At 38.9% G+C, this 25,871-nt stretch overlaps 1 protein-coding gene across 3 annotated transcripts in view; it reads left to right on the forward strand.

Annotated features, from left to right (window-relative positions):
* The window catches only part of NALCN (sodium leak channel, non-selective), a 275,342-nt gene that overhangs the window by 28,478 nt on the left and 220,993 nt on the right, over window positions 1–25,871 (forward strand). For 2 of the 3 annotated variants that reach the window (XM_060769568.2, XM_060769569.2), the window contains 3 exons: window positions 10,402–10,458; window positions 22,420–22,503; window positions 23,422–23,561. In XM_060769568.2, coding sequence (XP_060625551.1) covers window positions 10,402–10,458; window positions 22,420–22,503; window positions 23,422–23,561 — 281 coding nt within the window. The remainder of the gene's footprint in view (window positions 1–10,401; window positions 10,459–22,419; window positions 22,504–23,421; window positions 23,562–25,871) is intronic. The other variant, XM_060769570.2, reaches the window with a different exon arrangement.

Consider the following 25,871-nt stretch of genomic DNA (forward strand, 5'->3'; position numbering starts at 1 on the left):
AAAATCAAAGGCATTTGATTTATGGTTTTGTATATTATTAACCTCATATTTTTCCCTTGATGAAATTTGAAAGACGGAAAGATTTGTCAGCTTTTATTATTGATTGTCTATGTTTGTAGAGGAAAAGAAGTCCACATTTTCCCAAATGTTTTGAGCTAGTGAGTCTTTAAAATATATGTCACTAACCATTTTGTGATCTTGCATTAAATGGCATTTGGTGTGTATTAATTAGAGTTGGAACAATAGTTAAAATTTGTTACACACCTCCTTGTTTAATAAAATGGCTCATTGGAATTATTTAGACTTTCTCCTCATTACTATTGGAGTTTTTAGCATCAGGGAGGTTCGTAAATTGTGAATGCATTTAGCTGTTCCAGGATCTGGGGTAAATATAAGAATGAAGAAAAACCAAAGTATGGACACCTTCCTTTTCCAGCGTCTGCTTCAGCCAGTCAACATGGTCTATTCCCCAAGTTTTAAGGAAGTCTTCACAAGCCATAAAGTTGTAGAAGCCAATGCAGGACCAATTTCAAATTAAGGAAAGAGACTCAGGGCCCCTCCACACAGCCATATAACCCAGAATCCCAAGACAGATAATCCACAAGATATGTTTTGAACTGGGTTATCTGAGTCCACATTGCCATATAATCCAGTTCAATGTGGGTTTTATACAGCTTTGTGGAAGGGGCCTTAGAGAACAGTGAAAGGGGGAAGACAGAATTCCAGGAGCAAAACAGGCCTTCAGACTTTAGATGTCAGACAGATTCCAAGTAAGGGACGGGCATAATTGGCCAATGGCCACAGTCTCTCTGCCATGGCACACCCACCAAATCTGATAGTTTAGCAGCAGCAGATTTTTGTGGGTCTTTATAAACTTACTGCAGCTTGACTTGAATGCAACATAGTTGGCCAAAAGTAATCTGACATGGAAAAGGTAAAGGGTTGCCCATTAAGTAACAGAGCCAGAAAGCAATCTAATAAGAAACCTCACCTTAAGCCTATCTTTAGAAAAAGGTTTAAGGCAAAACTGCATATATAGCTCACATTATGCAATAAAATTAGGAGTATCATCTGATTTTTCAGGTGGGGCATCTGAGTATTTAGATCTAGGTGGGACTGGAGGTTGGGCTCCTAGTTATTGTATTTGAGACTGTAGAGCTGCCACAACTGAGGTGAGTTGAGCAATTTGCTATCACTGAGCTTGGTTTTCTTGCAGCACAGCCTTCATAGCAGAGTTATATACTAGAAGGAATCTCTCCCAGGACACATCCACACAGGGTGGAAAATGCGCAACCTCCCGCATTTTTACCTGGGGCATCCAAATGATGATCAGCACAAAGCAGGAAAACCCTGTTTTGTGCTGAAATAATTTGACAGATGGAAAGACCTGGGTCTTCTTGTGTCGTGTCATTTCTATGTGCCAGGATAGGGCTGGCAGCCGGGAAATGCTGGCTGGGTAAGTTATTTTTTCTTTTTAAGGCTTTTTAAGGCTTTTTAAGGCGTTGAGTTTCCTTTTGTGAACAACCCCCCCGCCCCCCGCAAGAAAAGCATAAGCTTTCTGGGGCATGTGTGCACTGTAATGTGGGTTTTAAAAACCCGATTGTGCACACATGGAAGTTCTGTCTGGAACCACCCCCATTCTGAGGGCCCTTACACACAGCCATATAACCCAGAATATCAAGGCAGAAAATCCCACGATAGCTGCTTTGAACTGGGTTATCTGAGTCCACACTGCCATATATCCCAGTATGGAGTAGATAATGTGGGATTTTATTCAGCTGTGTGGAAGGGGTCTAATAGGAGTTTAGCAGTCAATGAACAATATCTGTGATAATAAACACTCAGTAGTCAAGAAGAACAATGTCCAAGTAGAGAAGTTAGCGGCAGGCTCTGGGTCATAAGCCCCAAGATGGACAGCAGCAGCAGGGTCCAGCAGTTATGCGGTGGACTGATATTATTTTCAGTAGCCATCCAAAGAGACACCTGCTTTTAACAAGATTCAGCTCAGCCCATATCCAAATGACCAGCAGTATTTAGAAATTGTATCTCATAGCTATGGGCACATAGCATTTCACATCATTTGAGGGCCCTTCTACACACAGCTATATAATCTGGGTTAAACAGAAAACCTGGGATTGGATCCTAGGATATAGGACCTGTCTGGAAGGGCCCTGAGACTGATATTCATGGTAGGATTGGGGGGAGGGGTACAATGCCCTTTTAAATGAGAATTCTGTCTCCAAATGAAGTTTTCCATCATTCCCAGAGAGTAAGATAGCAAAAACCGTTCACACTTAGAACCCATAACTGCTATATTCCCATTCCCATTGACACCTGCCTGTCTCTTTTCTTTGGACACTGTGTTTTGAAATGCTCATTTGAAGTGTTAAGTTATAGTAATGTTAGAATTTTTTCCTATTTTTTTCTTTTTCTCTCTTCTTTTTCTTTCTTTCTTTTCTTTCCCTAGTACCATTTACCCAAACACTTTTTCTCACACTCCAAATGCTTTTCCTATGCCCCCTATACCTTTTTCTATCCATATCCATTTCAAAAGTTGTGCTAATAAAATCATATATATATAAAGAAATTTGGGGAGTGAAAGACATTTTTTATGGGGGGAAGGGGAAAGTTCTTCTGTGATGGTATAATGGCTACATTATGCCTCCCTTCAAGCTACGCTCCTCATGGGTTGTGAAAGGAGCCCCCAGTGGCACAATGGGTTAAACCCTTGTGCCAGCAGAACTGGAGACCAACAGCCTGGAGGTTTGAATCCAGGTACAGTGCAGACAAGCTCCCTCTGTCAGCTCCAGCTCCCCATGTAGGGTCATGAGAGAAGCCTCCCACAAGGATGGTTCAACATCAAAACATCTGGGCATCCACTAGGCAATGTCCTTGCAGACAGCCAGTTCTCTCACACCAGAAGCGACTTACAGTTACTCAAGTCACTCCTGACACAAAAACAAAATGGATTGTGGACCCAGTCCAGGACCTGTTTGGAAGCAAGGGCACTTGGAATCTAGTCTGGCTTTAGGCCGGGGCATGGTACTGAGACAGCTTTGGTCGCCTTAGTGGATGATCTGCGTCGGGAGCTCGACAGGGGGAGTGTGTCCCTGTTGGTGCTGCTCGACCTCTCAGCGGCCTTCAATACCGTCGACCACGGTATCCTTCTGGGACGCCTCGCGGGGATGGGTCTTGGAGGTACTGTTTTGCAGTGGCTTTGCTCATTCCTCGAGGGTCGGTCTCAGAAGGTGTTACTGGGAGACTCCTGTTCAACCCCACAACCTTTGTCTTGTGGGGTTCCTCAGGGTTCAGTACTGTCTCCCATGTTGTTTAACATCTACATGAAGCCGCTGGGCGAGATCATGCGGAGTTTCGGATTGCGATGTCATCTGTACGCAGATGATGTTCAACTCTGTCACTCCTTTCCACCTGCTACTAAGGAGGCTGTCGAGGTCCTGAACCGGTGCTTGGCCGCTGTGACGGTCTGGATGGGGGCGAACAAATTGAAATTGAATCCAGACAAGACAGAGGTACTCCTGGTCAGTCGCAAGGCCGAACAGGGTATAGGGTTACAGCCTGTGTTAGACGGGGTCGCACTCCCCCTGAAGACGCAGGTTCGCAGTTTGGGTGTGATCCTGGACTCATCGCTGAGCCTGGAACCCCAGGTTTCGGCGGTGACCAGGGGAGCATTCGCACAGTTAAAACTTGTGCGCCAACTGCGACCGTACCTTGGGAAGTCTGACTTAGCCACGGTAGTCCACGCTCTGGTTACATCCTGCCTTGACTACTGCAACGCTCTCTACGTGGGGTTGCCTTTGAAGACAGCCCGGAAGCTCCAATTAGTCCAACGGGCGGCAGCCATGATACTAACAGGAGCGGGGCGCAGGGAGCACACAACTCCTCTGCTGCACCAGCTCCACTGGCTGCCGATATGCCACCGGGCTCAATTCAAAGTGCTGGCGTTGGCCTTTAAAGCCCTAAACGGTTCTGGCCCAACTTATCTATCCGAACGTATCTCAGCCTATCAGCCCACCAGGACCCTAAGATCTTCTGGAGAGTCCCTGCTCTCTATCCCGCTGGCTTCACAAGTGCGGCTGGCGGGAACGAGAGACAGGGCCTTCTCTGTGGTGGCCCCTCGGCTTTGGAACACCCTCCCTATAGAGGTACAATCAGCCTCCTCACTGATGGTGTATCGGAAGAGACTGAAGACATGGATGTTTAAACAAGCATTCGGTTAATCCGTTGCAATGAATTTTGATGACTAAAGGACTGGTAATCATGGACGACGAATTTTGGATTGTGATTTTAGTTACGAGATGCATGGGATTATTATTGGTGGCCCAATAATTTGTATTGTATATGTGTTTCATGTTTTAAATTGAATACTGTTTTTAATTGTTTTTAACTTTTTAGTTGTTGTAAACCGCAATGAGTCGCCGACTTAGGCTGAGATATTAGCGGTATACAAGCGCATAAATAAATAAATAAATAAATAAATAGAAGATCCAAGATTGTTTCTGGTACTCCATAAGTGGAGCTCTGTAAATGTGTTCCACAGGATTTAAATAGAGTGAACCAGCCACTGAGCTTCTGGAAGGGCGCAGCTTTTTCATTCTAACCCTCCTTATCCAGCCATCACTGGATGGGACTATTACTTTATAACAATGCCATCTCTTTGTAGCAACAGGGGAAATTGGTAAAGTAATGGGTTTATATTAGATGTTTTGTATAAATGCAAGGACACTAACTCACAGAATTGCTTTAAAGGCAAGGGCACAATCCAAGCAAGATTTCACTGTGCTGTATTTTGTGCCTAGTGCAGAGATTGTTCTGGAAGCATAATAGTAATTATTGGACAAAACATTCTTTCTTTGTAAGATGAGTTTGGAAATAAATGTCCATGCCAGTAATAAAGTCATCAATATTTGTTCTTCATTGCATTAAAAAAAATTACTGATTTCAGGAACCAAGCATTTTTTCCTATAGCTCTTCCTTTTTTCTTGTTATTTTTAACCTAGAAGTAATGACAAACAAAAAGAAAACAAGCCCTAAACAAGAAAAATAGAAATAGATTATTTTGCCATAGTTATTGACAAGCATAAATGCTTTCAAATATATTATCTTTTCTTTATGAATCAAAAATGCAAATGAAATTTATTAGCCAATGGATTATACAGTTTTATACAGATTTTACAGTTCTTTATGGGAACAATTTATGATTAATCTCTTTTCCATAATCTGAGGAATGGTTTGGGTATTGATGTGTATTGCTGTTACTTCTGTAAAGGACAAAACCATGCCATATTGTGTAAAATAATATTTTTGCTTGACTTTTAGCTAATTGAAGTTGAATTTTTGTGCTGTAGCTATTTGTCACCATTTTGTTAATCAAGGCCTAAATGTTAAGTACTCTGTACTTTTCCAAAGCCTCGCTATTAGCCTTCAGGCTGCTATCAACATGAGCACTATTGATTCCCTTGAGGTCACTTTGGCATTTTGTTACTCCCAAATGGTTAATGGTCTCAGCACTAGTGTTGCATGTATAGTGCAGTACATATAGTTGGCTATTTCCACAAAGAGTACAGAAAAGGAGCTCAACAAGACATGACTGTCATACAGGAATAATATAAATCTTGAAAATCACAATTTCTCCAACACTTTGCAAAATTTGTGTATTTCCAGATGAAATGGTATAATATGCCTTGGCAGAATTTTGTTGAGGTACAATCAGCCCTCTCTATCCACAGATTCTGTATCCACAGCTCAACTACCAGTATTCACAGGTTGAAAATATCCCTTCCCCACTTAGTACAAAGAACTAAAGAGAAAAGTATACATTTTCAGATAGTATTCAAATTCCTTTATCTAAGACTGGTAAGAACTAGCTTACAAACAGTTGTTGTTGTTTATTCGTTCGGTCACTTCTGACTCTTCGTGACCTCATGGACCAGCCCACACCAGAGCTCCCTGTCGGCCGTCACCACCCCCAGCTCCTTCAAATTCAAGCCAGTCACTTCAAGGATACCATCCATCCATCTTGCCCTTGGTCAGCTCCTCTTCCCTTTTCCTTCCATTTCCCCAGCATCATTGTCTTCTCTAAGCTTTCTTGTTTTCTCATTGTGTGGCCAAAGTACTTCATCTTTGTCTCTAATATCCTTCCCTCCAATGAGCAGTCGAGCTTTATTTCTTGAAGTACAGACTGGTTGGATCTTCTTGTGGTCCAAGGCACTCTCAAAATTTTTCTCCATCACAACAGTTACAAACAGAGATGTTGCCAAAAGATTAGAAAAAAACACAATATCTAGATGAATTGATTGCATTTATGTAGAAATATTCACACCTATTTTTATGTTCAATTTCTTGCTCTCTGGGAATTTTTCAGATGAATATGCATACACAGTGCAATTTTATCTTGTTGTTTTCACACTGTTTTCAAAGGCAGTCATGAGGGTTTTATATAAATACAGAAGGTTATAAATTTCTGTTTAAATGTATGTGCTTTAGACAAAATGGGGCTTTAGTTAGGGTTTTTAACCCAGTCCTTCTCAAACAAGGGCTGCAGTTCATTTCCTATAGTTGGAGGGCTTTTTATTCAAAAATTTGCAGCCACAGAATGAACACCATTTTACTATGCCATTAAATATAACGCAATTTGAACCTCCATGGATATTGCTATCCAAGAGGAAAACCAAATCCCAGTTGCAGTTTCTCAAAGATTGTGTGAATGTAGCCCCCACCACAGCCAATTCATTTACTAGCCTGCTTTCTTACTTTTGATTTAATGGATGGGGAGACAATTAGCCATTGTGCAATGAGTGAGTTCATGAACATGGTACCGACTCAACAATTAATTTCATAGGTACATAATTTCACTTCCTTTGTGTTTAACACTCTGAACTCAATTTTAAGACACACATCTTTACTAAAGTGAATAAAATTGTATTTTATAATAAAGTAATAAAATATTTCTTACTCACCACTCCTCACCGTAAACACCACCACGATTTTTAAACTGTATAATATGGTTATTTTTAAATGATTTTTAAAAGATATGGTTATTCTGTATTACATGCAAAAATATAATGACAAGATCTTATATGTTATGCATCTACTTTTATTTATATTGTGTTTCTGTTGTAAGCCACACCAAGCCCTCTCGAGGAGAGGGGGCAGGATATAAATAAAGGATTATTATTATTATCATTAAAATTTGGTTACAAACCAACCTTGGTGTATAATATTAAAATAGTGGTGACCATGTAGCATATATTATGGCATGATGATTGGAAATATTATGCAATAGAAGCCCCTCTACGTGGGGTTGCCTTTGAAGACAGCTCGGAAGCTCCAACTAGTCCAACGCTCGGCAGCCATGATTTTAACAGGAGCGGAGCGCAGGGAGCATACAACCCCCCTGTTGCGCCAACTCCACTGGCTACCGATCTGCTACCGGGCTGAATTCAAAGTGCTGGCGTTGGCCTTTAAAGCCCTAAACGGTTCCGGCCCAAGCTACCTATCTGACCACATCTCCGCCTATGAAACCACCAGGACTTTGAGATCTTCCGGGGAGACCCTGCTCTCGATCCCGCCTGCTTCTCAAGCTCGGCTGGCGGGGACAAGAGATAGGGCCTTCTCGGTGGTGGCTCCTCGGCTGTGGAACGCCCTTCCTGCGGACATTAGACTGGCACCATCTCTAATGGTATTCCGCAAAAAGGTGAAGACCTGGATGTTTGTGCAGGCGTTTGAGTAATTTAGTGCAATCTGGTAATGGAACATAGGAATGGAACAATGGACGACGAACCTGGACTACGCTTGGATGATGAGAAGATTGGGTACGGTTGTTTTTTGTAATAATTGTGCATTGTAATTGCTTATCGGTAATTTATGGATAATGTGTTAAGTCAATTGTTATATGTTGTATGGAACCACTGCTGTTTCTACTGTTTTTACTGTTTGTGAACCGCTGTGAGTCGCCTTCGGGCTTGAGATACAGCGGTATATAAGCAAAGCAAATAAATAAATAAATAAATAGAAGCAAGGAGTTATTTCTGGAATAGAAATTGGCAACTTTGGAAAGTCTGGGCCAGTTTTCTTCCTAACAGTAGTCCATCAGCCCCAATACAACAAACAAGACAAAACACAAAATGATTTCAGGTGGAACTCTGATTTCATTATTTCACCCCTGCATCCCATTCCTGATCAATCCACAGTTCCTAAAAGTGTCTAGTATAAGAAATGTATTTGTGGGAGAATCAGGGCTATAAAACCCTGGATGCAGTCCAAGAATCACACTTTGTTCACTTCTGTTCAAGAACTATCATGTTTCTCTAAGAACTTATGGTATCTGGCTGCTTCCTCTTATGAAAATGAGAATATTAATCCGAAGCTTGGCTCTATTTTTTCCTGTTCTTTAGCATCACATTTGGGAGGATCATTGAAATGTAGTAATATTTTATTTTCTTTGACTTTGACATTTGCCCACACTTATACAGGACCCAAGTCTTAAACAGAAGTAGAATTGCCATATATATTTGCTATAAGTCAATCTCATATATAAGTCAAGGACAGGGTTTGAAACCTTCAACCTGTCGATACAACAAGGGAAAAAGCTAGAAGTATATAACAAAGAAATATTTTCTTCTTATTTTAAAGGCTTAGAAATAGAAAGAAGGAAAGAGAAGCAGAGGATGTGCAGACAGGCTTTTACAGTAAGCCCCTATTAAAAATAGCTAGGGAATTTTTTGCAGAGAGCCTTATGCAGTAAATCATTATTAAAAATGGCAGCTGCCATTCCACTCCACCTAAAGCACCCAAAATGGTTAGTGCATCACAGTTTTCTGGCTCCCCTTTTTTCTACCTGCTGAACTCTACTCATGCAGAAAAAAAAGGTGAGGGGGAAGGCAGGGATTGAGGGATACATTTCTTTCTCCATTTTGAATAAGGATAATGGAATGGGAGCTATATGCCTCTGCTTATTGTCATTGCCTTCACTGAGTCCCTGCTTCAGCATCAACCTGTGTATCGGTTGACACATCTCTTGGGAGGTGGCTTTTTTTCTGACTTGTACTTGAATATTTATAGTATACTGGGAATAGCCCAATCTGGCCAAACCTGGAACAGTCATCAATATTGGTGTGAAAACTTGCCTTGCATGTTAACTTTCTGCGTCTACTACATTGCCATATTGTGCTTTCATTGTGTATCCTACTTTTATAGCAAGATTGAGAAATAGATTTTTAAATAAAATTATGTGAGACATTTTTGTGAGTTTTTAGATGGTACAGGGGAGGAGAGAGGAGGAGAAAATATGTGAGCTCTTCTCCTCTCCTTCCTTATTTTCATAACAGAAACTCTGGTTTTTCTGAAGTGAGCCCATTACTTACATTGAGGGTCATTTAAGCTGTGAGGTGGTAATTCTGAATGCATGACCAGCTTTTCAAAGACTAAAAAAGACTGTGATTTAATAGATTTTGTTAGTACTAATGGAAGTTATGTATTTTTATATATTTTATTGGTACCAATAACATTTGTAGTACAACAACCATTTTCATGTTGCTGTTTCCTGCCACAGTCCTGCAATTGTTACTTATATGCTGCTATCTCTGGTCTAAAACACTTTCTCTTCATTTTACCGTACTTTTCTTAGAATGCATCCTGGCACATAGTCTTGCTTTGTCATATTCTCATAAAAGTTTTTTGAATACCCAACAATTTGTTTTTTTAACCCAACATTTCTCGGACTGTGGATAGGCTATAATTTATCCATCTTATTTCATTTGATCCTCTTCGAGACAGAAGCTCTCTTTAGGCATTCTCTTCCACATTGTTGTAATAATTGTAGGGGCATGGACCTGTGCTCAACCATCTGCTCATAGGGTGTGTATCTGTAAAAGTGTTTGCAGCATGTGCATGGATCTCCCCCAGAGCTCTGGCCATTTAAAAAAAAATCAAAACAGCATCTACTCTGTAGCGGATATTGCTGACATGCTAATGCTATGGGGAAGAAACCAGAAGATAGGAACGGCCAAATAGCAGCACTAGTGGAAAATACTAGGGTACTTGTCCCCAGCAAAACCTGAGATCTGGATAGTGCGCACTACCATTGGGGTTGATTGTAGGATGTGCATGATTGTCCAGGTTCGGATTTGGTTATACAAGAATTCTTGCATGTGCAACTTTTAGACTGCATTGTATTTGAATAAAAAACTTTCTGGATTGGAAATCTCTCTGTGTATAAACTAAAACTGTGTATGTTACAAAGAGAATTTCTAGAGTGAGGTTTAGTATCCACAGGTCACATATATCACAGCATGAGAACCTCTCTCTTACATTGGTACATTGACAGATTAAACTGCTAATGTGCAAAGCTCATGAATGGAGGTAATCTCCTTTTTTCTGTAGATGGAGTTGGGAAAAGGTTGGAGGTTAACAACACCACAGCCATTTCAGATGTTCAAGGTAAGATGGAACATGTTCAACTTCCTTGGGGATGTTTCCCTGGTCAGAATTAAAATCAAAATATGCTTGTCTGTCAAAGCAAAAGTGGAATTTTGTACAAATGTTTATGGAGATCAAAACAGAATTATGCTAATTCATAATCTGTACACCATGAACATTAACTGTATAAACTTTGTAATTGCTATGCATATATAGGTAGGGTTTTTTCTTTATTTGTAGTTACTAAAAGTCTACATTAAGTCTAAAAGTCTACATTAGCTGTTCTGTAATGAACAAAGTGTTCCTGCCTTGAAAAGACTGCCCAACACATTGGAAATCTTAATTTCTTGAAAATTAAATCTTCTATATTTCCTACTATGTATATTCAAGTGTTGCGTAAGCAATATTTTTCAAGAAGGCCATTGCAGTTTAGAGACATGAAGCCTGGGACCCTCCAAATATTTCCTTTGACAGCTCCCATCAATCCCAGCAGCCAGTATAGCCACTCACCATTGGCAAGGGCCTAAGATATTTGGAGAGCATCAGGTAGCCTGCCATCTTGCCATAGCCACTATTCCAGTATATATGAAAGTGTTCCCTAGAATGGCTGTATCCACTCCATACAACCAGTCACCTCCCCCCCCCCCGCCCGCCCCATCTTCATGTGAAACAGATGAATGCCAACATTAGAATCTGTTATTAAAAAGGCATCTGCTTATCTTGACATCGTTCATTTTTATTTCTGGAGCTTTGGAATAAGGGAGAATGTACACTGTATCATGTCTGTGTGTACTTTTCACCACAGTACAGGTTTTGCTTTCTTAACTAATTGTGTAGCAATTATAGAGTATGAGGTGCTCTGTGGGAAGTAGGAAGAGTATGAAGTGTGATATATTCAAGTAGACTACAATTAAAAAACAAAAATGGGGATTAAAAGTAATTGTTCAAGCCTTCCCCCTCCAGCTTGTTTTTTGAGCTTCTTTTTCAGCTCTAGCTAACATTTTTGCAAGCTGTATATGCTGAGATCATGGAGGCAAGAAACTAGATTCAGCATTGAATGCATAATTGGCAGTAGTGAGTTTAAGACTGAACTATGCACCAAATATCCATAGAAAGGTGCAAATAGCCAAACAATACAGAGCCCAGATTTTACTTTCATTGCATGGTCCTTATTATTCCAGATGGTTTTTAATAGTACTGTTCATGTTCCAATTCTATAATTTGAAGAAGAGAGTGGTAGTTGTAATGGGAATGTGGGAACAAGATAGGAACTTGGGTGTTAAATGGGATATTTTGGCATCATAGTCCCTTCACCCTGCAGAAATTGCTAAGACTATCCATGGGCTCCTATTCTATGATGGTCAGGACTCCTTATTGGTAGCATAGAAACAATTGCAAATTAAATGATACATCAAACATACCTGTTGTGTTTCCTTTGCACAGACATACCCTTTTTATTTTGTATTATTTTGCTTCAAGGCAGGAACAGCATGTTTCAAGATTTCAGATGATCAAAAGCAAAGGAGATATCAGTCTTCATTATACTGACAATGTCCAATGATTTCACTTGGCTATTCAGGTTTTGCCTTCCCCAGAGGGCCAGCACAATGGTAAAGAACAAGATGTTGGTTGTGAGTGCTAGGAAAAATGGCCTAAGCTTGATTTCAAGCTTCTATCCCAGTTTTACCCATTGAAAAGGGTTGCAAAATTCCCTCCATTTGAGTATTTGAGTAAAAAGTTTTTTTTATTTTGTGTCTTCCCAATCCTACATGAACCTGTCTTTCTCCAGAATGTTATCCCTCTGTAGCAATTTGCTCATGACTGAGGGGCTGCTGTGAAAATGTATATTGAGCCAGCGACCATTGTTAATTTATGTATCTTATTTATGCATCATTAGCATTTTTCACACACTGTGACATCAGGTAATCTCTGATCCAGATATTATTATCCTTCCATTTATGCAATCTCCAGTGTAAACCAAAGAACAAACATTTGGATTTTAGAGATGTAGGAGGGAGGAGACATGTCTGCATGTGCATATGTTTTGTGTAAAAACCTATTACAATGTGTGTCTCATGGTAAGTCTACTCAGTCACATGAAATGTCATGTGTGGTTGTCAGTCACTTATGAGAAAGGGAGAGCAGCCATGTTCAAAGCACCTTCCAAGATAAGAATTCAGAACAGAAATATGAAGAACTTTCAGCCATATTGCCAGTACAGCAAACCATGAAAGACTTGTTTCAGGCTAAACTTAAGGAATATTGCTTTACACAGAAGTCTGGTTGTGTACAGTGAGACTCCCACATTCATTAGGTTTAGGGGCTCAAGTCTCCCATTAAAGAAAAAAGCAAAAAAAGAAAATAAATTGCTATTTTCTTCTTGATAGAACACATTCCTAGGAATGTCTACACAGAATTATATTGGGGAACCTAGAGATTTTTAGGGAGGTGTTCTCTCTGTAAATCTCTACATTTTCCAGCATGACTGAAGGAAGTTGATCATAAAGTCAAACTGAAGTCCTTAGGGATTCCTAGAAATAAGATTCTAATCTAATTTGTGAATAACTAAACCTGCAAAAGTCAAAATCACAAATGTGGAGGGATACCTGTAACCCTAATTTGGCGATTACTATCCCCAAATTTCGAGGAATGTCTAGGTCTTCCAGACAGAGGTGGACACAGGAATTCTACAGACTGATAAGTAAATCAGATTTACTGTTATATTCAGGCATACTGCTATTCATGCTTTTAATGTAAAAGCTTTCATTATTCTCTCTGAGAGAAAACTTGATTACTAACAGTCAATGGAATAGAACTGAACTACTGAAAAACAAATGAGAGAGATCAGCATGGTTGCGGAGAGTCAGATGTTTGCAAGAGATCATTAAAAAAAACTTCAACCCAGTGAGGCTCATGAAATGGATGTCTACTTATAAAAAGATAAATTGATGAGCAATGCCCTGGCTGCAGAATGTCCTGGTTGACCTTTAAATATTCTGGAGGTTGACAAGACATCCTTCCACAGGAAGGGCAAGAAGTGTGCAACTGTAGTTCTTCTGGTGTCACTAGTTTCCACTTCTCATCAGCCCTAGTGTTGTGCTATTGTGTTATATATTGATGTTTTTAACCTGTTAATTGTTTAACTATTGTAATTGTTTTTATAATTGTATGTAATTCGATAAGGGCATCGAATTGTGCCTTCTTTTTGTAAGCCGCCCTGAGTCCTCCCTCGGGGGTGAGAAGGGCGGGGTATAAGCAACAGAAATAAATAAATAAATAAAATAGTGGTAAATTGATTGTAAGGTTATCTAGTGCACTGTTTCCTAAACTCTGGTCTCCCAGGAGTTTTGAACTTTAACTCCCAGTATCCTTGATCATTGGCCAAAGCAGCTGAAACATCTAGGGATTGAAGTACAAAACACTTGGCAGACAAGAGTTTAGGAATCATTAATCCAATGGTAAGGGATTATGGGAGCTGTACTCTAAACACACCTGGAAGGTCACGGCTGCTTACCCTCTGCTATGACTTCAGAACATTGTGTCTCCTTTTTGGAGAGAAAGAGCAGGGTATAAATAAACATAAACATAACAACAACAACATTTTGTTATCCTTGATATTGATATGTGTATATTTCTAAATTTCTGGCACTCCATTTCTCACTGTATGTTAGATGATAATGTCTGCAAAGAGTGACATTGCATTAAAAATACTTTCTCAAGAGAAATATCAGTTTGTACAAGGTTCACAATGCCAGTGTTCAAAAATACACATGTTACCAAAAATGTCAAGTATATGCCAAATAATACTTTGCTTTGCATTGAAAACCTTGGAATTATCTCTATCCAATAAAATATAATTACTGTTCAGATTACCAAAACTGTAATTATAGCTAAATCCTAGCACTCAAAATAAAGATTGATCTCTAAATCAAAATATTTTATTTGTTTCATACATTTCTATTCTGCCCTTCTCCCCACAAGGGGATTATTATAGAAATAATTGAAAATACATGTGATTTTTTAAAATAAAGTTATCACATTTATTTATATGGTGTAAAGAATTGAAACAATCAATATCAATGAATCTTGGTTTTTTAATCATGTCAGAAGTGACTTGAGAAACTGCAAGTCACTTCTGGTATGAGAGAATTGGCCATCTGCAGAGATGTTGTCCAGGGGATGCCTGAATGTGTTACCACCCTGTGGGAGGCTTCTCTCATGTCCTCACATGGGAAGCTGGAGCTGACAGATGGGAGCTCACCCTGTCTTGTGGATTCAAACCTCTGACCTTTAGGTCAGCAGTTCAGCCAACAGAAGGATTTAACCCATTGCACCACCACAGCTAATGAATCTTGTGCATGTGCATACAGTTCTCACTTTTTTCATAGCAGGGTTTAATAATCCAGAAAATTTATAGTCCATTGTATCTTGTATTTTCTTGTTTTACCAGTACCAGTACATTTTAAATGGCTTATGAGCAGTCCTAGAAATTATGCCAGTGATTGTTCAAGGCTGCATATACTGGGTTTTTCCAAAGCTGCTGTTTGTAGTTTTCTATTTTGGACACTAAGCAACTAACATCTACCACTAACTCAGATGTAGGGTGAAGTGCAGATGCAATATGTGTTCATATGATTGCCAGTTTCAGCCTATATTAAAGTTTTAAAATAAATACTTTATCATAGTAAGATACACTGGTTTGTTGTTTTTAAAAAAAAAAAAAAACAATCAGTACCCAAGAGCAGATTTAAACTCTTGGGACATAGATCATGGTATCGTCCAAGAGCATGCCAAGGGGCCATGAATTTCCCTGTTCTCTCACCTATCCTCAGCAGTATGAATTTATTATTATTATTATTATTATTATTATTATTATTATTATTATTAACTTTATTTGTACCCCGCTAGCATCTCCCGGAGGACTCGATGCGGCTTACACAGGCCGAAGCCTCAAAACACAATACAATAAAGAACGTAACATCACAATAACAAGCAAATCAAACAATGAGCAAAATAACATAACTCCACAATAACTAAGCAAATCAAACAATAAGCAAAATAACGACAATGGCAGTACATCAAGACATTATTAAAAACTGGTTCGGCCGGCGCACTGGGGTACAAGGGTTAAAAGTGCTGAAATGGCAGGAGGCAGTAAGGTTAAAAGTGCGGTGTGCAGCGACAATTAGTTATGCTAAGGTGCTACTAGGACTTGGGGTGGGGATTCCTAGTCAGGGAAGGCACAACGGAACAGCCAAGTTTTTAAATTCCTTCTGAAAACGGCTAGAGTGGGGGCCTGTCTGAGATCTTTTGGGAGGGCGTTCCAAAGTCGGGGGGCCGCCACAGAAAAGGCCCTGTCCCGTGTCCCCACCAAGCGCGCTTGCGACGTGGGTGGGATCACGAGCAGGGCCTCTCCAGATGACTGTAACGAGCGTGTGGGTTTGTAGATGGTGATGCGGTCACGCCTCTGTTCTCTAGTTAGTGTTAATGATGCTGCAATTTTATATTGGGTCTCGTGCAAACCATAATTAATCATTGCAGCTATCATTTAACTCAAATCTGAACCTTTGCAAATCCCACTTAAAAGGAATCTTAGAAATTATAAGGTACTATAGAGTCCGTTCTAGTTAGATAAGAAATAAGAAATCAATACAGGTCATGGAGAAAATAGGGACCCGCAGATTTGCAGCATGTCCTCAATTTCCTAACTATGGTTAACACAGATTATTAACATTATATATGCCCAAGGCCATATTATATTTCCTCATTGTTTCTATATTTTGGAATGTTTTAGTGTTTTCATGTGGTTCTTTATGCTTTCCCAAAGGTGATAAAAGAGGCGAATATATTGTTCCTCTTGTTTACTGTCACTTTCCATTGTCTTAATAGTTCTGATCTTTTGGATTGCACAGTACAATTGATGTACTGACAGAATCCATGAAGCACATTATTTGAGCTTCTGCTCTGTAACAAGCCATTAGGCTTTCCCGTCCTGGGCTGTTGGTTTGCTTCCCAATAGCAAGCAAGAAGAAACAAATCACAAAAAATTAGTTTTGAAGAAATAGCTTTTCCTCATTCTCTTGATAAAATACACTATCAAAATGCCTGCCATTTTGAAGGAACACATCTATTGCAATAATATTTGGCAAGATATGCTCCATCTACACAGACCACTTAGGGCAGGCGAGATGAGCATCAGTCCCCTTCCACACAGCTCTATAAAATCCACATTGAACCAGATAATATGACAATGTAGACTCAGATAACCTAGTTCAATGCAGATATTGTGGATTATCTGCCTTGACATTCTGAGTTATATGGCTGTGTGGAAGAGCCCTTAGGCTCACAGTGGCGAAATGTCATCACATTGCCCAAAGTCAGGGAAAAGCCTGTATTTTGCCCCAATTTAGGGCAGTGAGAGAGTTGTACCATTTCACAAATGGAGCTGGTACACACCTATGTCCATTGCAATACTTCATTCTCAGAATTTGGGCAGCCCAGGGACATAGGATGGCAGACTCCTTCTTGCAACACCCCTCTTCTGTGTTGTAACAGTATTTGGCAGCAACATGGAACATACATATTCATTGTCATTTGCCCTGATTCCAGTCGGAGTGATGGAAAGCTCTACAAAGGGAGGAGGGTGACGGGGGGGGGGGGAGGGATTTCTTCTTTCTCCCTCCTTACCGCCTCATGGATCTGGATGACATAAGGGCAAGTGTCATGGCTCGAGACTGCCATAACGTGAGGAGCAAGAGGGGGACAATGTGGCTGCCCAACAGCACCAAACAAACCTCATTCAGCATGCTGGGCTGTGAGGATTCTTACCCACCTCTACGGCAACTGGGAAGTCCCTGTGGGGGTACTTAGAAGGGCCGATCTTGCATTCAACATGTCCAATCAATCCCAAAAATATGCCTATAGTGTCTATTCTGCAAATAATATGGACTTTAATTTTAGATATACAACTGGTTGTGAGTTCTTCCTCACAAGGGGTGAATAATTGATCTTATAGTGAAGAGAAAAAACTATGCATTTAGCCACATCTGCATCTAATGATTTTAGCTCTAGAGACTGAAAGCAGAATCTTTCCCTCATACATGCCATATTAGAAAATATTCTCGCATTATATCATTGGATAGCACCACTGTGTGACAGTATTAACAGCTGACTTATATAGATAACAAGTCATAACCATCTAAGTCAGGGGTCCTCAAACTAAGGCCTGGGGCCGAATACGGCCCTCATTTACCCGGCCCTCACTCAGGGCCAACCTAAGTCTGAAATGACTTGAAAGCACATAACAATAACAACAATCCTATATCATCATCCAAAAACAGGTCCACACTCCCCATTGAAATACTAATAAGTTTATATTTGTTAAAATTGTTCTTCATTTTAATTATTATATTGTTTTAAAGTGGTTTTTTTTGCGCTACAAATAAGATATGTGCAATGTGCATAGGAATTCATTCATTTTTTTTCAAATTATAACCCAGCCCTCCAACAGTTTGAGGGACAGTGACCTGGCCCTCTGTTTAAACAGTTTGAGGACCCCTGATCTAAGTCTAAAGAATGACTTTCGTTTTCAAACACTTTGCTATCATCAGTCATTCTTATCTTGCCATTGTTGAAAAACAGTGGCTTTCGAAGAATTAATGAACTGAAATGAACTACCCTTTTAAAGAATTGGGTTTTTAAAAAACATATTCCTGATGAAAATAAATAAAGAATTTCCAACAGGATAACAAACTAAAAAAGAAAAAAGAAAAAAAGAAAAAAGAGAGAGATGAGGAGAAAGAACAGCAAAGAACAGGGTGGAAAGCTAACAATTCTTCTTCCTATGTATACCTTCTTGGTCTGGATATAAAAGATTAACTGCATTTAACTGGATTATGAACTGGATTATATGGCAGTATTGACTCATAATCTAGTTCACTGTAGTTAATCCGCATTCTGAAACTGTATTGTATGGCAGTGTAGACCCAACCTCCAACATTAACACAATCCACAAACTCCTTCAGTTTAGCCAAACATATAAATGATCAAAGCTTTCAGTTCCCATGTTCTTTCTTTACTACAAAAAAAGGCTAGGCAATCAGTGGTTATGATCCAACAGGGGAAAAATTAGAAGTATGTAAAATAAGAAATACTAATTTCTTTATAATGTGGTGCCATTACCATTTTTTCCAGTGTATCACACTACAATCAATATTGTACTTACATATTGCTTCTCTAACCTAAATATCCACCATATTTATATATAAAAACTAGTAATATATAGTAATATATAAACTATATATATTTGTCTAACTTATATTTCAACTATGTCTCATACATACCTAGCATAGTGTGACACATTTATCCAGCCTTCTCTTTAAATTTGATGTAACCTAGAAACGTCCTTATACAAACCAGACCTCTTACCTCAAGAAGCCCAAGTATCTGCCTGCCTTATTTCTAAGACAAATAAATCCAATCCTTTCATCATCTAAATCTTTTATATTTAATGTAGAGGGGTTTTTTTTTACCAAATCTCAAATCTTGTAAAAATTGAACATAACTCATCTAACATAAATAAACCTGCAATGAGTACATCATCCCAACCACATAATTTATCTTAATTTTAAATATTTTGTATACTTCTACCTTAGCTCTCTGGGCAGATTGACCTGGAGGGCTACAGTTTCCTTTTTTTTTTTACTTTCAGAAGTTTGTCCTGAGAACCTGTACTACCACCTGTTCTCTGCTATAAAATCCCATGCCCATAGCAGGTTTTTCCCAGTCAGATTCTTCTTCTTTTTTCCTTCTCTATTTTTCTCCATATCCTTCTTTCCAGATTTAACCTCCCATTTCCTTAATTGGAGCAAGAAGGACTGCACTTTCTTCATCATCCTGCTTAGGCTTCTCATTTGCATAAACATCCGCACTTCTTGAGATTCCTTTCCAACTTGCCATCACGTGTTTTAAATCTTCCTTTACCAATTTCACTTTTAAAAAATATTTCATCCCAAATTGCTTTAGCATCTGGGTTTTAAAAATCTCTTTCCACACATTGCTCCTTTCCTTCAAACATTTCCATCTTTATTACCTGGTTAATTCTTTTGTATTATCCAAAAGTTAGATGTGCTTAAATTTCTGTTAGTATGTAAGTTCAGCAAAAACAGCCTGATCTTGATTTATCGTGATTCAGAAGTTCTCACACTTCTTGCTGTTGTTCTTGTTCTTTTCTTTAATTAAAGGTTTAAGTCCTTTTAGTTTTCAATTCTATTTGTAAAATAGAATTTTGTTCATTGAAAGCTCCTTAGAAAAGTGCCAGGGTTAATTTACTCACACCTCTTGTTTACATAAAGAAGTAAATCCATGTAGACTGGAATAATGCCTCAGAGCCCTTCCAGATAGTGTCAAAATGCAGGACAAATAAGTGGGGTAAAACATTGTAGTATCTTAAGGAGTCCAGACACTGAGCTGACAGTTCCAGTAAATGCTCCCCCAACATCCTGATGGGTTCAATTGTAGCAGATTTTAGAAATCCACAAGATGGATATGGAAGATCATCTGGAAGTTTCCTCTTAATTTTTTTAATGGACTCTCCGAGATGTGCTGGACCTCATAAGCACTGATGTGGCTATACTAATGTGCACACGAGCAGGTCTCTTGACATTATCACTCCTCATGCTCCTGCTTGCTTTACTTTTTCCCTCTTGAACCCCGTTTCCTTGTGGAATCATTTTCTCTGCATGCTGATGTCGACTGTGTAAATTCAAGCTCTGTTTAATTTCATAAACATCAGAGCAAAGGAATGGTTACAGAGAGTTGTCATTTAGCCACCTGTGTTTCTGTAGTTCCATTTGTTTAGAGCCCTTCTTGGCTGTTTCGGGATTTTAAAATGCGCACATGCACTGGAGCAGTCCACACCAGCTTACAGTAATGAAGTCACATATTTTTCTTGACTGCAGGGATATACAAAGATGCAAATATGCAAATTTTCTTGCAAAAATTGGATTTTAAGTACATCTTTTTAATACGTGTTTTTCAGGCATTAATGTGATCCAGAGCACATTTTCGGCAAATGTAATGTACCCCCCTCCCCTTATCCCAGTTTATTCTGCATTTTAGGGCCTGTGTAGAAGGAACCTGGAATCCATTGTTTCTTGCACCTGATTCAAGAAATAGGTTGGGACAACATCTGGCAGTATAGGACTGTGAAAGATGAATATAACAAAAGAGAATTGTAACAAAGGAATAACATTCAGTAAGGAAATGAAGAATACTTAAAATATTCTTACCCTTAATGAAAAGGGGCACTGACAAATCAAGATATCCCATTGAGAAAATGGTCAACAACTAGTAAATTGTAGAGTTATTTTGTTTGATTAGTTGCAAGTTGAGAAAATGTTACAGTCATTAGAAAACTAAGTCATTTTTCTGCGACTTGTGGCAGTGTCTGAAAAGCACATCATTCCTGTTTCTTCTGATTATGGTGATATGAAAGTTTATTGTATTACTAGTTAGATTGTTTGGGGAAACCCATTAAGACTGATAAGATTAAAATGCAGAATTGGAAAACATTGCTATGGAACATCATTGAAAAGTAATGTTTAGAAGTGACTAAAACATTACTTGCTACAACAACAAGACTGTAATGATGGTCCCTTTCATTGTGTTTTTATTTAGTTAGTTATTAGATTGATACCTCCACCTTTTCCCCAAGGTAGAATCCAAGTAATCTCATTATGCGGGCAAATAGAGTATTTTGTTACAGGTAACTCAAAAATAGAATGAAAGAAGTGATTCTTTCCACTTCTTTTCCTTGTATGCTGTGTGTTTGATTGTATTCATGTATTTATTAGAATGGAAGTCAATCTGTTTGAAAAAGGAATATCATAGCATCCATTGTGAAGAGCCTTGTTCACATACACATAGGCACATACACAAACAATTCCATTCTTTTGTACCTAGATTGAGAAAATTCTATTAATTTGTCCAGAGTCAGCTTTAAGACTTATTTGATTTCAATGTCAGTTTTAGTCCTTAAGTAAAGGTAATTTAAACAACGTTCATTGGTAAGCAGTTCAAACAATAATTCCCAGAAAATCACAGTATGCAGGAAAGTCACAGTACACAGGAATTCACATTTCCTGCCTACTTTTCAATCAAATGTAATTATGTTGAAAATTGTGGGCATCCATTCTGGCATGGGTTCTAATATAAAAGCTTTACAAGTTAAAGTTAAATTGAATAATGTGGAATATACCCATGAACAAAAGTCCATATTTGAAAAGAGTGGGTGAGATTAGTTTAGCTTCTCTCTTCGCCAAAGAAAAATCCCTGGTATGCCATTCTTCTGTTTCTTCTACTTATAGGTTGTCAACATTTTTACTTGGTCAGCAGAAAGACAGTTTTCTCATGATGGCACTGCATCTACTTCTTATATGTTACTTGGAGACATGGATTTGTATTCAGATAGGAATAATAGCTGCCAAGGACAAAACAGAGAAAAGATTGGTATACCAAATAAACAGACTGAGTTTAATTTTTGCAAGAACTATATTTATAGCTTTTATAAATATAGTTTTTCAAGCAGCTATATGAAGCATCCATTTAGGAAAAATAAAATGAATGCCTGTGTACTTTCTCTACCTTTTGATTTGTCCAGATGATTTTCTTCATTGCTTACACATTCATTCTCTTCAGTACAAGAAGAAAAGTTAGCAGCTGCTAGCATCAAAGGCAAATAGTTGCAAGTTGTTGTGAACAGATACTGGGTAGACATATTTATGGTATTACTAAGCACTACATACAATCTTTTTTGATAAAATAAAATAAAATGGGAGAGTCTTTGAAGATCCTAAACTCACTGCAGAATTTTCTACATAAAGCATTTTCTGTCTTGTTTAAGCAGCTATTGACATAAAAATGTGAATTGCCATAAAGCCATGTAAATAGTTGAGATGATTTCATTTACATTTTCCTCTATAGGGCGATACCTCCTATGTGAAGGATCGTTGGTGTGTATTCGATGGATTCATGGTTTTTTGTCTCTGGGTGTCATTAGTTTTACAGGTAATTATATTGTGCTATTATGAGAGCTGGAGTACAATTCCTATATCAGTGTCCAAACTAAAGCTTAAGGAGGAAATCTTTCAGAAACATCTGGGCTATGTCTAGGAATGTTGACTATTACAGAACTGAGATCTATCACACTTACTGCAGGATTGTTGCATATAATTTATTTCAGACTTAGTACACTGCCATTTTTTCAAATATTTTAGGTCTCCTGACCAATGAATCCTCATCCTTTACTCATGTTTACCAACTTGTGTGCAATAGCACACAATAGCAAACTGCAGTTGCAAACCTGCACACTTATTTTCTTCCTCTCTAATTCAGTCCTTTACCAATCCACCCACTTTGATAATGTGTTGTGTAGCTATTCTTTTTCTCTTAAAGGATTTTTTCTTGGAAGATAAATAAATAAATAAAGGGGAGACATGGAAAGGATTCAAATTAAAGATAATTATGTCAGGACCTCCCATAAATGTCCATTAATGAGACAGGGTCCTTACTTATTAAAAGCTTCATCTGGTGGTATCTGAAAAATTCAGGTACTATATTTTCTTGCTGCTTTTTGTTGTTATTTACTTTTTTGTTTATTTTTTGAGATTATTTGTTATTTACATTTTTTGAGTTTCAATTTTGTAAATTAGTTACTTAGTGCAATATGTGATGTTTCAAGATGAATTGTTTGCATGATAATATTCCAAAGAAATAAGGGCATTATAATTTAAGTGATAAAATTAATTGAAAGAAGAGTAACATTGGAAATAATTGTATTGAAAATTGTATTATTTTGTTTTAAAAGTGAAAGATTTATACAGTCTGAAGAGAATGGAGAGTATTGTATTATTCTGGAATAATAATAATAATTTTAAAGATTAAAAATATGACAGATCAGAGGGGAAATATTCCTTTTGTTCCTAGGTGTTTGAAATTGCTGAAATAGTTGACCAGATGTCACCTTGGGGAATGTTGAGGATCCCCCGGCCACTTATTATGATTCGAGCATTCCGGATCTACTTTCGCTTTGAATTGCCAAGAACAAGGATAACTAACATTTTAAAGTAAGTGAATCTTTTACTGTTCTTTATAAGCTTTTGTGAAATATAAACATGACTGTTTAAGGCCCCTTGTACACTGCCATATAAAATCTGCATTGAACCAGATTATATGGCAATATAGACTCACACAATCCAGTTCAAAGAAGATAATGTGGATTATCTGCTTTGATAATCTGGATTATATGGCAGTGTAGATCCAGCCTAAGAATAAATTGAGGGGAGGGGATGCTTTCCTTTGTTTGCTGTGTTACAAATAGTTTTTCATTCATTTATTTATATTAAATCTATGTTATTAAGGATTAATTGTTTGAAAAATAACACATCTCATTAAGGTGTTTCTAGCCTATTTCTCTTTCCAGCCTGCAAACTACATTCTGTGGCAGGAAACACAACTTCTTTAAATGTTCCAGAGAACTGAATGAATGGTTTAGACCAGGGGTCCCCAAACTTTTTGAACAGAGGGCCGGGTCGCAGTCCTGCAAACTGTTGGGGGGCCGGATTATAATTTGAAAAAAAATATGAATGAATTCCTATGCACTCTCTGCACATATATTATTTGCAGTGCAACCCCCCCCCCCAATCAAAAAACAAAGACCCACACTTCTATATAAATAAAAATGTAATGTTCGTTTGTGGGATTAACAGAACTCAAAAACCACTGGACGAATTGACACCAATTTTAGACACAAGACACCTAACAACGCAATGTATGTCCTTCACTCAAAAAATGATTTTGTCATTTGGGAGTTGTAGTTGCTGGGATTTATAGTTCACCTACAATCAAAGAGTATTCTGAACCCCACCAACGATGGAATTGAACCAAACTTGCACACATTTCTCCCATGACCAACTGAAAATAGTGGAAGGGTTTGGTGGGCAGTGTCCTTTGGTTTTGGAGTTGTAGTTCACCTACATTCAGAGATCATTTTGGACACAAACAATGATGGATCGGGATCAAATTTGGCACAAATACTCAATATGCCCAAATGTGAACACTGGTGGAGTTTGGGGGAAAATAGAATCTTAACATTTGGGAGTTGTAGTTGCTGGGATTTATAGTTCACCTACAATCAAAGAGCATTATGAACCCCATCAACGGTGGAATTGAACCAAACTTGGCACACAGTTCTCCCATGACCAACAGAAAATACTGGAAGGGTTTGGTGGGCAGTGTCCTTTGGTTTTGGAGTTGTAGTTTACCTGCCTCCATCAATCACTGTGGACTCAATGATAGATCTGGACCAAACTTGGCACTGATATTCCATATGCCCAAATGTGAACACTTGTGGAATATGGGGAAAATAGAATCTTGACGTTTGGGAGTTGTAGTTGCTGGGATTTATAGTTCACCTACAATCAAAGAGCATTCTGAACCCCATCTAAGGTGGAATTGAACCAAACTTGGCACACAGTTCTCCCATGGCCAACAGAAAATACTGGAAGGGTTTGGTGGGCAGTGCCCTTTGGTTTTGGAGTTGTAGTTTACCTGCCTCCTTGGAGACCAGAGTGGCTGGAGCAGAGGGTTCCCGCGATGGTCGGAGCGGCGCCGGGTGGGCGTGGCCAGAGAACGCCAGCGAGGGCATTTCTCTGGGCCGCACGGCCTGGCCTGGCCACGCCTACCCGGCGCCGCTCCGGCCTTCGCAGGAACCCTCTGCTCCGGCTGCTCTGGTCTCCAAGGAGGCAGGTAAACTACAAAAGGCTTTTCCCTCCCACACGAGCAGAGTGGTCAGAGCAGCGAGTTCCCATGATGGGCGGAGCGGCGCCTTGTGGGCGTGGCCAGGCCAGGCTGCACGGCCCGGAGAAATGCCCTCGGCGGGCCGCATACGGCCCGCGGGCCGTAGTTTGGGGACCCCTGGTTTAGACCAAGGTATTTCACCAGATCTGGAATATTAAAGAATGCCTTAGTGTGGATGATGATGTAGGTATGGAACAGGCAGTTTATTTTTCCAGATATTATTCCTTGGATTGCAACCACACCAGCCTTAGCCCAGGTTAGTCAGTAGTGAGGGGCCATGGTGGTTGCAATCCAGAAATGAACTGAGCATCCCACTGCTTACGTCTCTGTAATCTGAGTACTTTCTGAAGTTTGGCTAAGGAAAAAAAGCATTTGCAGAGAGAGACTATGGGAAAGTATGCAACATATGGAAGGAGGAGGAGATACTCACACTCATTTGTTTTTGCTATGAAAATCATAGTCCGTTCTTTTCACTTCTCAAAAAATGTTCTGTAATTACACTATGTAACACAATTATTGTTCCTGGGTTATAAATGTCATTTCCTAATTGATTCTATCATAAAAATATGGAAAAAGTT

The sequence above is a fragment of the Anolis sagrei genome, chromosome 3 (assembly GCF_037176765.1).
Source record: "Anolis sagrei isolate rAnoSag1 chromosome 3, rAnoSag1.mat, whole genome shotgun sequence".
Lineage (NCBI taxonomy): Eukaryota > Metazoa > Chordata > Lepidosauria > Squamata > Dactyloidae > Anolis > Anolis sagrei.